This window comes from Chelonia mydas, chromosome 17 (assembly GCF_015237465.2).
Source record: "Chelonia mydas isolate rCheMyd1 chromosome 17, rCheMyd1.pri.v2, whole genome shotgun sequence".
NCBI classification, from domain to species: Eukaryota; Metazoa; Chordata; order Testudines; family Cheloniidae; genus Chelonia; species Chelonia mydas.
The window spans coordinates 17336116-17350560 of NC_051257.2; the positions used below are offsets into that span (position 1 = coordinate 17336116).

Consider the following 14445-nt stretch of genomic DNA (forward strand, 5'->3'; position numbering starts at 1 on the left):
AAGGGTCTGGGAGCCAGATCCTGCTCCTAGCTCTTCTACTTACTCTGTGTAGCCTGGAGGAACACACTTAAGTTTTCCATCTATACAATGGGCCATCATAATACATGCCTTCATTACAGAGCTGTTGTGAAGCCGAATGTGAGCAGAGGGCTTGGAAATGCACCACAGCAGTGCCAAGTGATGCTGTTTTAAGAACTACTCGATAGGTAGAAGTCCTGCCGACAAACACATATGAATTCATGTGACCCAGACTTGGTGTTCAGGCTATGCCTGCACTCTGAGCTAGGGGTGTGATTCCCAGCTCCTGTAGGCATACCCACCCTAGCTGTCATCGAGCTAGCGTGCTAAAAACAGTAGTGTAGCTGTGGTGGCACGGGCAGTGGCAAGTGGCAGCACAGACTAGCCATGCCAAGTACAAACCCTCTTGAGCCCTGTGGGTACATACGCGGCACCGTTGCCTGTGCTCCCATGACGACAATACTATTTTTAGCCTGCTAGCTCTCATTGACTACATCTACACAAGCTGGGATTCACACCCCTAGCTCGTAGTGTAGACGTAGCTAGCTTCATGCCTAGGCCGTTTCCTTCTATAAAATGTCCTTTAATAAAACACCCATGCTTTCTCCAGACAGGAGATGGAGTGAATGATGCCCCAGCCCTGAAAAAGGCTGAGATTGGCATTGCCATGGGCTCTGGTACAGCCGTAGCAAAATCAGCAGCGGAGATGGTGCTGTCTGATGACAACTTCTCCACCATCGTATCTGCCGTTGAGGAGGGCAGAGCCATCTACAACAACATGAAGCAGTTCATCCGCTACCTCATCTCTTCTAACGTTGGAGAGGTTGTCTGGTAAGGGCTTCCAGTTCACTCCTCACGCTAGGATAGTCGGAGGGATGAGAAATATCACCAGGACAGAAGTGTCCTTTCTGATTCTTGGAGCTATATCCCAGTTGGTGTAAATCAGATTAGCAAAGGCACTATGTTGATTTACATCCGCTGAGGATGTGGGCCTAGATAGCAGCACCACTTTAGGTCCTGCGCTCTCTGCCTCAGTTAAAAGTGGCACGGATACTTTCATTCATATTTCTACAAATTCAGCAGCTGCTACTGTAAAGCCAGCCTTTCCCTTGATGTGGTGTGGGAACCTCTGGCTATTTTACAGAATTTCCAATTTTGAGCACAATAAAGGAAGCACCATGAAACACTGCGGTATGATCAAATGCCATGGTGTGACAAATATGCTGATCCTTAAGTGACAAGTGCTGTAGCTTGCTATAAGTGCATCATTATGCAACCCCAGCGTGGTGTTGATAGATTCCTGTGAGGATATTTGTGTCTGACGGGGTGAATGAGAGATTCCATTATAATGCTCACAGCTTCTTTTACTGTGAACAATTTCCTGAAAAAGGCTTTCAGAACAAATCACTGTGTTCTGCAGCAATCCTGGCCAGGTACTGATTGCTTGCAGAGTTAACTTTCGAACCCCTTATGTCAGAAATTCAGCAGGGACAACTGTGCTGGTGACAAAAAGCACATTGAACAGTTGAGATGCCATCTGATGGGCTCCTTATGCAAATTTACGAGTCTGGTCCCCAGTGGTGAGATGGGTTGAAACTGCAACATTCAGATCTGAGTTTCAAATTCCCTAGAGTTTGGAGGTGTTTGAATCTGGGGCTTTGGGATGAACTTCAAAATCCAAATCCAGGTGTGGATTTTGAACAGCACCAATGTTTAGAGGGCATTTGGACCCAGGGTTTTGGATCACACTCCAATTGTACAAGTACAATCCTCTCTCTCCCTGGCATGTATCTAACCTAGCGTGGTTGTGTCTTTTTCACCTGAAGTATTTTCCTGACTGCAATCCTGGGCTTGCCTGAAGCTCTGATCCCAGTCCAGCTGCTCTGGGTGAACCTAGTGACAGACGGGCTACCTGCCACTGCTCTTGGATTCAACCCCCCTGACCTAGACATCATGGACAAACTTCCCCGCAACCCAAGAGAGCCCCTCATCAGTGGCTGGCTTTTCTTCCGCTACCTTGCCATTGGAGGTGAGAGGCCCTGGCTAGAGATGTAGTGCCATGAATGGACAAAGTGCCGTGTATTACCTTGGCTTAAAACAACTGCTGACTAGTGTGTGTCAGGAGGGATGGGTCCATTGTGATCTCCAGTAATGAGGAGAGGCTTATTCACAGTGCAGAGAGATGTAGAGCTGCACAATATCCAGGGAAAATATATTCCTCATAACATAACATTCCTCATACAACCCAAAGTAGGCAACCCCTAAAGAATCCATCTCCTCTAAGATCCAGGGCACTGGAAGAGTTTAATCAGCTCAGTCAGACATCAGGCAATAGCTGAGAGATATTTTACCTTCAATAGTCCTGGGGTTGCTGTGGTGGGAGCAAGGGAACTTTCTGGTCCAATGACCGGGCCAGCTTGGGATTCTTGCAGTGTGCGCACTTGGCTGCCTCTGCTAGGAGCCATCTTTTTCTTCTGGCCAGGCTCCAAGTTTGAGCTACCCCAGTCCCCACCCACCCATTATCTATGGTTATCTTCGGCCTAGGTAGCAGCATGAGAAGGCATTGTGCATGGAGAGCAAAGGCGGGACAGAGAGCCCATAGCAGCTTTGGGATCACACAGAAGGCCAGAGTGCAGAAGGGGATGGGCAGGGAGCAGGAGGGTCCCCACCTCCTGGGGTGGGTGGATTTTTGTAGTGACTGTCGGGACAAAGGATGCAAATAGGAATGGTGGTCTAGTGGATTAGGCGCAGGATTGGAATTCAAGATATCTGGGTTCAATTCCTGGCTCAGCTACAGAACTCTTATGTGACCTTGGACAAGTCACTTATTCTACCTTGTGCCACAGTTCCCCATCTGTAAAATGGGGCTATCGCTTCCCTTCCTCTTAATGACCGTGAGGTGCTCCGGTACTACAGTAAAGTACCTACACAGACTGGGCAGAAGGGATCTTGTTTAAGAAAGGGCAGGGGGAGAGACCTTAGCAGGGTGCGAGGTGAAGCTGTGGCAATGCAAGATGGAGAGAGAGGAGGGAGACAGGCTCAGGTGCAGGTGTTTTCAGAATTCTTGCTCCAGGCTCCTAATGAGCTGGGATGGAATATGAGGAGTCCCTATGTGTGCGTAGTGCGGGTTTAGAGGGTCAGAACAGTTCAGGTCTCTTTTCCCAATTTGCTGTTCTTCCTCTACCCAAATGAGCAGCGAGAGCCATAGCACAGAGTGGAATCTACAGGTTCACTGTCCAGCACAGGGCAGTGTAACCCTGAGGGCCGGAGGGCCCTATGCTAACAAATAACACAGCAAGCGAGAACCAAACAATGAATCTCGTGCTTACAGGGCTACACAACCTGCTCTCTCTTTGGTTGCAGTGTACGTTGGATTGGCAACTGTGGGAGCAGCTACCTGGTGGTTCTTGTATGATGCTGAAGGGCCGCAAGTTACCTTCTACCAGTTGGTAAGTTGTGGCAGGGAGGGAGAAGGGAAGATTATTTCACTCGAACACCGCTGAAAACTCTCTAATATCTAGACTCCCCAGCAGGATCACCAGAGGATTTGTTTTCCTGCCAGTCCACCTCTTTTAAAAATTCAAAATTTTGAAAAACTTTGAAAAGTTTCCAAGTACTAAAAGAAAATGTGTCAGCTGAAATAATGGCAAAAGCCCCCTCCCAGGTGAGATCCCACCTCCCATCAGCTGGTCAGTATGGTGGTGACTTTACCTAAAGAAACATCTCTCATGTATCCCCAGACCTGATGGCCCACTCCACCCACATCACTGTGAGGAGTCAGACACATTTGTAGGGAGTGCAGCAGGAATTGCAGTTATTCCGCTTGATTGCTGCCACTCTGATCAGGTGGGGCGAAGGTATTTGGGGAAGGGGAAACTTTCCCATCACTGCTTTAAGGCATCAGTTTTAGGCCCCTTAAATAAGCAAATTTCTTATTAATCTGTGTGTTTCTACTGCATCTAGTGCCAGATTGGCTACTCTGGAGACTGATTATTGTTATTTGCATTGCAGTAACTCCTAGATGCTCCAACCAAGGTTAGGGCCTCATTGTGCTAGGTGCTGTACAAACAGGAAGAGTCATTCCTTGCCCCAAGAATCTTTCATTCTATATAGACAAGACATGCAAAGAGTGAGAGGGAAAGCAGAGGCACGGGGAGGGAAATGGCCTTGCCAAGCATGAGATAACTGGTGTAGAGCAAGGAATAGAAGCCATGTTTCCTCATTTCAGGTATGATTAATGCAAGTTGGAGAGGTAGATTTATTTTTTGTAATGGAGACACATGTTCACTTGGAAATAAACTGAAATAACTAATGAATCAAATTCACACAGACTACCTAGAAGCTGTCATATGATCACTTATTGACTTACTAGATGAGCTGGATTCAAACCTGAAGATGAATGGCTTCATATCCTCTTATCAATCCCTCCTGAGCCAAGAAATATTTAATAGAACCTCTGATAACTGAGGCTCAGATCCCACCAGCAATCTGCCACTTCTGCCTGTTTCATGCCTGTTACTGTTTCTTCTGCCAGAGGAACTTCATGAGATGCACAGAGGACAACCCCATCTTTGAAGGCATTGACTGCGAAATCTTTGAGTCCCGTTACCCAACCACTATGGCTCTGTCGGTGCTAGTGACAATTGAAATGTGCAATGCTCTCAACAGGTACAGTACGTATGGGAATATCAGATAAAGCATTCTGCCCTGAATAATGTTTGAACCAAGCAAACATGTTACTGTCATTAGAGATGGCAATGTGAATACATTTGGATCTCTTAGTGGACATTTTGGTCATATTAGCAAGCCAGTAATATCTGGATCCAGATCCAAAACCTTTCCGGGCTAAGGGTCAAGCTTGGATCTGACAATGCTGAAATCTCACTGACCCTTCTGGTAAAAATCTGGAGCCAGGACCAGCAAATAGTTCCCTTTGCAATTTTGGCTCTGATCCCACAGATCAGATCCCACAGGACTTCAGGCTGGAGGTTCTGGTATTGGCTTTCACAATGAGTAATATTTTGGTGCTATATGTGTACCTATCCAATGAGTTTGGGAATCTGATACTGAAGGAATAGCATGACATCAGCTATTCGCAGGCTGACCTGAAGAAGAGCTCTGCATAAGCTTGAAAGCTTGTCAATCTCACCTAGAAAAGTTAGTCCAATAAAAGATATTACCTCACCCACCTTGTCTCTCCATCTGAATAGAGAGATATTGCATGAAATTCACTTCAGAATATTTATTTCCAGAGCCTAACAAGCCTGGAAGGAGAATAATGTATGGTAATAGTTAAGTAATCCTTTTTCCTGGAGGAGGCTTTTATGCAGAGATCTAGCAACATATTTCTACTGATTAGGAGGGCTTAGGGATATATTGATTGACCCAAATTATACTTGTGAGGACAGGGGGTTATTTAGTAGGTGATATGATCTAACCTCTGCCCTCTCGCTCTTGCAGTGTGTCTGAAAACCAGTCACTGCTGAGGATGCCACCATGGCTCAACATCTGGCTGCTGGGGACAATTGTCATGTCCATGGCACTGCACTTCGTGATTCTCCACGTGAAACCTATGCCTGTAAGTGATGCAGCTAGCACAACACGCAGCTGGTAGGGTTGTTCTTTTGATAGGGAAACTCCATTGTACGCTTTACTTCTCAAGTCTTTGCTGATTTTCAATGGGACTTCCCTGCCCAAAAGGTTTCCACGATTGAGCCTTGTGATTCAGAAAGATATGGGACTGGGAGTTAGGAGTCTTGGGTTCTAGTCTCAGGTCGGCCACAGAATTGCAGTCCGACCTTCAGCAGTTACTTCCCCTGTTTGTTCCTCACTTTCTCCATCTGTAAAGTGAATGTAATGTAATGATACTTATTGTCCCTTGCCAAGTTCCATGTCATTATCTGTACAAGCTTTAATGAAGTCCCTCTCTTCTGCACATGTGATATGATGCAGAAGGCCTGGTCCCTTGCACATCTCTTACCTCAGTGCACATCCATATGAACAGAAATGGGTCTGATTTTTGTCTCTCTCCCCCCTTCCCTATTAATAAATATATTGAATTGTTCCTACCTTGCAGCTGATCTTCCAGGTGACCCCCCTGAGCTGGCCGCAGTGGGTGGTCGTGTTGAAAATTTCCTTGCCTGTTATCCTGCTCGATGAAGGACTCAAGTACCTTTCCCGCAACCACCTAGAGGGTGAGCACACTCTGCAAAGTAACTGCTGACTAATTTCTGTACCATGGCTCTTGCTTTGTGCAGCTTTGTGCTTTCAGGCATGTGTCATTTAGCATCTCTGCTGAAGTTACGGTTGGCCCATGCACACGCAGTCATACTTACTTTTCCTCCAGTGTGGTTGTAATGGGTTGCCGACTCACCACCGTGGCGCCTCCTGCTGGTTGCTCCGGGAATTAGTTCTGTCCTAGCCGTGGAGCGCCCTCTGCAGGTGGTGTCCTGCCCGTTGCCTGCTCTGCTGTACTGTCTGGGACCCGCGTTGCTCCCTGGCTTGCGGCGTCCTCTTCTGGACACAGCCCTCCGGCTGTGCCCCAATCGGATACCTCCCAGGGGTATCCGCAGTCCTCAGTCTGCACCTGCCCTCATAGCCAACTGCAGCCCCAAAGTCTAGCCCCTTGCCTCAGGGCAAGCTACAATCTATATCAGGCCACGCTCCTCCCATTGAATGTTTCCATTGACTTCAGTGGGAATTGGATCAGCCCTCTTTAAAAATCTGTTTCTTCCAAGAATTCTTCTTGCCTTGTTCTTTTGACTCTTTCTCCTCCAAATGATGGTTCTGTCCTGTTTGCTCTCTCTACTGTATGACCAAAAGGTGCTGAGCACCTGAAACTTTGATAGACTTCAGTGGGAGTTGCAGATGCTCATCACCTCTCTGAATATGGCCCTCATGTTGTAAACAGGAAATATTGGATAGGTCTAGTCCTGCACCGTTTATGTCAACTGAAGGTTTCCCAGTGTCTTCAATGGCAGCAGGTTGGAACCGGTTGCTCTAAAGTACAGTGGATATTTACAGAGCTCTATGAATGATTTTTAATATGCTAATATTTTCTTCTTGTTGTAATGAAATATCGCAGTGAGCAATCTCAACATCCTAAGTTAAATCTTTTCTTTTCTTTTCTTTTGTTGATGAACACTGTAGTCTTTCAATAATTCGGCCCATGGCCTTCAAAACTCTGCCCCACTACTTTCCTGCCACCATCCTAAGTGGACCTCTGGTATTTGTTCCTTAATTAGTTAACTCATATTCTCCAGAACTTGGCACTAAATCAGAATCTGGGCTCTGACATTTAAAGTGACAGGATTGCAGTAGACTAATGGAGTCTGCTTTTTAAAGGGAGTTTACTCAACCCAGCAATGTTGCCAGAAAGAACAGAGACATCAAGATGGGAAGCTGTCCTGCTGATCCTTCTTTTCGGAATTCCCATGACAGGAAGACGGCTTAAGGGGTTCCGGCTGTCACCTTGCAAAAGAAGGGAGCCTAGGTGGCCAATCCCAGATTACTCTTGTTGCTTCTCCTCATTGTTGGCTTGCCTGAATGTTGCTTTTCTTATCACTGGTGAGTGGTGGATGACCTGGCAGAGCACTTGAACTGTGTTCTTTCTTCACCCTGGGTAGATACTTTGACCATATTAATAATCATTCTGTTTCAGGCAGCACATGTCCAGGGTGCCTTTCTTAGTACTACTTCCTTTTCACCTCTAAAGACAGGTCTCTTCTGCCCTGTTGAGAAGGGATTCCTTGGGATCGTAATCATTAGGGGACAGCTTGGTCACTTAGGAGGACAAGCATGTGCCTTCTGAGATAGTGCTTATGAAAAGCTAATCTTTGCAAACCCTTTGCTACCATATAGTTTGCATAGCTTCTTCAAGGACAGCTGTGCAGCCCCGTTGCTTTCACATTCTACACTAACACCTGATCAGTGGGGCTGCACAGATGTCCTTGAGGCCCTACTTTGGCCCACAGAACTCTTCTATTACTGGGGATGATCCACAAGATGGACAGACCCCAGCTGGTCTCTCTCTAGCCTGCAACCTCCCCTGAGCTCTGAGCTTTGTTTCATAAACAATCTTCTGACTTACAAACTGAGCGCATTTTTATATGGAAATATTGAATAGGGAACCCCACTGTGCTATTTTTAGACTCACTTTTTAGGGCAACCACCCTTTAAGATTGCCAAGAGCCACAAGTACTGTATGAGTAATCTGGGAGGGGAAGGGGGCGTTGAACAGATACACATTCCCCTTGGCTTGTGTTTTACTTTGTGAATACCAGATTGGCTGAGTCTAAAATACATTGTTGCTTGTGGCTGACTGATTCAGAGCCAGGTAGATTATTCAGGTAACCCACTAACCAGAAATAAAGATTAACAGATTTTTTTTTTAAGAGCACCTCATTTTCAACAGAGGTGACTTGATGATGAACCACTGACTCTTGGACAGTTGTACAGCTGTTGTACAGTGACACCAGTTCTGTGTAGGTGCGATGGCAAATGTGAAGATGAAGGTTGGGTGCTCTCTGCCACCCATAGCATGAGCATCCTTGCATTGCCTCGCTTCCTGAAATGTGCTGATGTTTTCAAAGGTGCCCTTGCTTTCTTGCTAAGGATTAGCTTCTCCTCCAGCTGGACTGTGTCAGAAGGTGAAAGGCGATGTAATTCACTGGAGAGGGTGTATATGCCATTGGCATGTCAAATTTGCTCAAGGATACGTCATTAGCAAAACCTGCTACTGCTAAGGAGATTCAGCTAACATGTTAAAGGCCTGTGCTTTCAGAGCAAAAGCTCTCTCCAGTTATCACCACCTAGTCTCTGGGAGGTCATCACATATGGTATAATGAAGTCTATGAAGCCATCTGGAGCTGTTACAAAAGATAATGAAGCACCATCTTTGGATAAGATCAGGCCTTTATGATTGCCTGTTTAGCACTTGGCCTTGTTCCAGACAAATGCTTCTGATCCCTTTGTGGGCAGAATGCTGCCCACAGTCCCCTTCCTCTCTTGTTCACAAAGATGCACAGTCTGGTGACTGGAATGAGACTCTCCTCTGGCACTGCTGTATCGGCCAGAAAGGCTTATGGTGTTACAATTTAATTGGTGTACCCTAGTTTTGTGTCCTTCTACAACAGCCTCACACACCTCTATCCAGCCCTCCTAATGGGCTTCTTCAGGTGTTGCCTCTCTATTGATTTAGCTGTAAGGTCTTTCAGAAAGTTGATCAGACTCTTGCTTCTCCCTACCTTACCCTCAACTCCCAATAACCAAGTGTAACGATAGTCTTGTGGTTAAGGGCTTGGGAGACCTAGGTTCATTTCCCAGGCTCTCCCACAGGCTCCTTCAATGACCATCATCTCCCAAGAGGGCTTTGGCTGCTAGTGTAATACAAACAATTTCCAGAAGTGATTGCACCAGCTATTGATGTTTCTAGCCGCTGGATCCCATCTGCCTTGCTGCCAGCATACCCGTTCATCCGCACTGTTTGCCATGCAGCTGCATCATGCTAATGCTGATTTCTGTGAATGGCCTTTGTCTGAACACTGCGTCACAATCTCTTGCCACTATTTAATTGCAGCAAGAGAACAAAATCATACCAGCCTGTGCTTCAATTGTCACATTCAAAAAACCCCAAACTCCTGTATTTACTCCACCTAATTCCTCTGAATAAATGTTAAAAACCAATCCTTAAATCTAGCATTGTCATTTTTCACCAGGAATTCTCAGGACAGTCAGACACACGTGGAGCGGGGAGCACCAGCTGAAAACCTGCAGGAGTCCAGATCAAACAGGGTTGGCTCTGTTGTGTGTATTGTCCTTGTCCATCATGTTCCTGCACCTGTGCCAGACTCTCTCATGTGCTGTGGTGACCTGGTTGTACAGCATCTCGGTGGAACCGCTGAACAGCACAGGCCCCACTCCGGAAAATGTCCCGCAATTGTTTAGTCTGTGATTATTATTGAGTAGCCATAGGACAACAGGATCAAACAGCATCTCCAGTTCCTTTGTGAATCACAGAACTACACTGTGTTCTAAATAAGAAAAGCATGTGTGTTTGTGTAGGAGGGGTGGTGCATTATCAGAGATGCTCTCACAACTAAAATATAATAATATTACATAGCACCGGAAGGCTCAGATGTTATGCAATGGCTTAGCGCCACTGACATCAATTTACATCAGCTCATGATCTGGCCTCAAGGTCAGAATTTTCAGAAGGGCTCAGCACTCACAAGCAGGGCCACATTTTCAGATGACGTCAATGCACTGGGTGCTGAGCTCTTCTCATAATCTGGTCATTGTTTTGGTCCCATGAGAGCTGAGCTCTCTAGTCTGAGTGGCCCCAGTTGTGGGTGCTGCACAACTGAAATTCTACAGAGTGGAGTGGTGGCTAGCAAGTGCTGGCTTGCCAAAGGAGGCTTAGCGCACGGGAAGGAGGAGGCTCTTCCAGCCCTAGGGAGTTGCACAAGGAAGGACCTTACTGGACTTTGCTCCATAAGGCTGTTACTTCTGATAATGTTCTCCCTAAAGGGGAGATTCCACTCATACAACTTGTTTAATATTTGACCATATTTTCCCTTTTTCAAATGTCCATAAGTCTTTTGAGTGGCTTTCTCTGCTTAAAAAACAAAACAAAACAAAAAAATGTTAGAGGCAGAAGGGCAGGTATCAGGTTGGAACAAATACATTGATGCAAACTCTGGAGCCTGAAAAAATGTCGTCCCAAAGGTTCAACCTCATACTTTACAGCTAGAAAATCACTTCTGAGAATGTAGGAACTGATAGACCAGATTGGTGCAATGGTCCATCTAGTCCAATACCCTTTTTCTGACAGTGGCCACCACCAGATGCTTCAGGAAGAGTGGACAATTATGGAATCACTGGCCTATAGGGGAAGCTGCTTTTTAACCTCTGTGAGATTGTGGTTGATGTATGGTTTCAAGCATAAGGGTTTTTATCTCTTATAAGGTGGGATTTTCAAAAGCACTTGAAAGACTTGGGCCCCCAGTTCCCAGGGAAGATCAATGGGACTTATGAGTGAGATTTTCAAAAGTTCTTATTTTTCACTCTAATGTAAGTGAGGCTCCTCTCATTATCCACATAAATGTCCAGTCCTTGTTTTGAATCCTGTTAAACTCATGGACTAATTGTATCTTGTGGCAATGAGTTCCACTGATATATGCTGTGTGTGAAAAAAGTGCTTCCTTTTATGTGTTTTACATTTGTTGCCTTTCTATTTGAATGTCTCCTTATTCTCGTACTGGGAGAAGGCTTGGACACTCCAATTTACCATGTTGTCTCTCTAACCCTCATTATTTTATATATCTCTATCATGTCTCCTCTTACTCATCTCCCCTCTAAACTAAGCAGTCCTGATCTTTTCAGTCTCTCTTCACGTGGCAGTTTTTTCATACCGACAATAATTTTCATCACCCATCTCTGGACCCCTTCTATATTTCTGTTCTTTTTTTTGGAGGTAGCGTGACCAGAACTTAGCCTGGTATGATCAGCAAAAGTGCACTGTTGAGTTTATATTGCACAGAGCTGCCCAAAATAATGCCCAGATATTTTTCCTGAGTCATTTCAGTTAATTTAAAGTTTGGATGAGTAGTTGAAATTAATCCTTCCAATGCTCTTTACCTTTCATTTATCATCTCTAAATTCCATCTGCTATCATGCTGCCCTTTCACCCAACTCTATTTCCTTGCATAGTTTAGACTCATATACTTTAAGGCCAGATGGGACCATTATGATCATCTAGTCCAGTGGTTCTCAACCAGGGGTACGCATACCCCTGGGGGCACACAGAGCTCTTCCAGGGGGTACATCAACTCATCTAGATACTTGCCTAGTTTTATAATTGGCTACATAAAAAGCACTAATGAAATCAGTACAAACTAAAATTGCATACAGACAATGACTTGTTTATATTGCTCTATATACTACTGAAATGCAAATATAATATTTATATTCCAATTGATTTTTTATAATTATATGGTAAAATGAGAAAGTAAGCAATTTTTCAGTAATAGTGTTGTGACCGGGGTCCGAATGGGGAGCCAGCTATGGTCACTCAATTAGAGTGAACTACAAAGAATGGGGCAGACAATCCCCATAAAGTTGGTGAATATTCCAATACTTAGATTTACCAAGCCAGCATAAAACAGCTTCTTTATTAATTTACTGGTTATTCAGAAGTCCAAACAACAGAGTTCCCTTAAAGTGATCCAGCCTCAGGCCTCCATCCAGGTACTAACGTCAAATATGATGAAAATTTCTGTAAATCTTATTTCATCATATAAAAGAAAAGATTCTACCAATCCCAAAGGATCGGACACATCACCTCCCAGGTTAATTAATGTTTCAGATCTTACCCAAATACATGCTACAGCCAATTCTTATTAACTAAACAAAAATTTATTAAAAAACGAGAGAGAGAGAGAGAGTATGGTTAAAAGATCAATATACATACAGGCATGAGATCAATTCATTGAGATTCAGATTCATAGCAGAGATGGAGAGCTTTGTAGTTGCAAAGAGTTCCTTCAGAAATAGTTCATAGGTTACAGTCCAATGTCCAAATGTCATATTCAGGGCATACTAGCATAACTGGGACCTCAGTCTTGTGATTCAAACTTCACCTGATTAAGTCTAAGCAGATCTGAGATGACAGAATCAGGACCCAAGGATTTTTTATACAACAATTTCATGTCTTTTGACAAATGTTCCTCAGGGAACAAAAGGTAATTAGGATGAATTTGAAGGAGGTTCATCACCAGTACTTAGCTATACGAATTAACAAAAGGCCATTTGCTTGTTCCTCCACCATTCACCGTACATTTCAAAGAGAGATGAATACCGAGATATCCTGTGTTTACAATTCATTTAAATGATAAGATGTTTTTCTGACCTCTGAATTATCAGAATACAGCATAGACAGGGACTGTTGATTACATCGTTGACCCTATTCATACATATGTAAAAATACAAAAACACAAACATTATCTCCCTACATGTCTTTTGAGGGTTATTTATTTTGCAGGATGTTTAACCCTTTCCAGCCATGTGTCACAAATATGCTGTGACACATTTATATTTTTGTGATTTTGGAAGCAAATAGTTTTTAAGCAAGGTGAAACTTGGGGGTATGCAAGACAAATCAGACTCCTGAAAGGGGTACACTAGTTTTGAAAGGTTGAGAGCCACTGATCTAGTCTGACCTGCATATTGCAGGGCACAGAACCTCACCCACCCACTCCTGAAATAGACCCCTAACCTCTGGCTGAGTTACTGAAGACCTCAAATCATGATTTAAAGAGTTCAAGTTACAGAGAATCCACCATTTACAGTAGTTTAAACCTGCAAGTGCTCAATGGTCCTTGCAGAGGAAGGCGAAAAACCCTCAGGGTCTCTGCCATTCTGAGCCGGGGGAAAATTCCATCCTGACCCCAAATACGGCGATCAGTTAGACCTTGAGCATGTGGGCATAACCCCCCAGCCAGACACTTGGGAAAGAAATCTCTACAGTAACTCAGAGTCCTCCCCATCTAGTGTCCCATCACTGTCCATAGGAGATATTTGTTGCTAGCAGTCGCAGATTGGCTATGTGCCATCGTAGGATGTCGTCATACCATTCCCTCCATAAACTTAACAAACTCAGTCTTGTTTCTCACATCTTTCTCTTAACTATCTTTAAATAATCTTTTCTTATCTGAAATGTTGTCACCTTGTTGTGTTCAATGCCTCTTCCAGATCATTAACTGGTATATTTGACACTACTCCTAGAATGGAACTTTGGGCCACCACAGTGATGATCTTTTGCCTTGCTGAGCATTGGCCAGTTCCCCACCTTCTTGTTCTGTCTTTTGGGTCAATTTAGAACCCATGTCTGAATTTTATTCCCCACGACGACAAAGCTTTTGGAAACGCCAAATACATTGTCAATCATCTCTCCTTTATCCCCTAATCTGTTGACACACTCAAATAGTTCTAGCAGATTGGAGAGGCATGATTTCCGTTTACAAGAACTGGGCTGGTTTGTCCTTATATCACCTGTATTTAGTTTTTTTTTTAATAATTATCTTTAATTATAGTTTCAACCAATTTCACTTTGGAGTGAAGTGTAAGCCCTAACCGGTGTGCAATTCCCAAGAACAGCTCTAGTGCCTTTGTGTAGGTGCTCTTGCTATCCTCCAGTCTGTGTTGCAACCATTGATTTGAACTAAAGGTTGTATATTTGTTAGCAGCTCAGCCCCTGAGAATAATTTGGTCCATTATCTGCACATGAGGCCAATTCTATTTCACCTCCACGCTTTAAAACCCTCTGACTGATCTAGTGCTATGACAAATGGGTGTGGAGATAATGGACGTATGTAGGGCCTGATTCAGATCTTGCTTACGCTGCTGTAAATCAGGAATAACTCTGTCAAT

The 14445-nt window shown here is 44.4% G+C and overlaps 1 protein-coding gene across 4 annotated transcripts in view; it reads left to right on the forward strand.

The window, feature by feature from the left end:
* ATP2A3 (ATPase sarcoplasmic/endoplasmic reticulum Ca2+ transporting 3) overlaps positions 1-14445 on the forward strand; it is a 149284-nt gene that overhangs the window by 125327 nt on the left and 9512 nt on the right. For 2 of the 4 annotated variants that reach the window (XM_037880808.1, XM_037880806.2), the window contains exons 15-21: positions 629-849; positions 1845-2047; positions 3382-3467; positions 4553-4686; positions 5479-5596; positions 6095-6212; positions 9735-9822. In XM_037880808.1, the coding sequence (XP_037736736.1) occupies positions 629-849; positions 1845-2047; positions 3382-3467; positions 4553-4686; positions 5479-5596; positions 6095-6212; positions 9735-9822 (968 nt within the window). The remainder of the gene's footprint in view (positions 1-628; positions 850-1844; positions 2048-3381; positions 3468-4552; positions 4687-5478; positions 5597-6094; positions 6213-9734; positions 9823-14445) is intronic. The other 2 variants (XM_037880807.2, XM_043531410.1) reach the window with 2 other exon arrangements.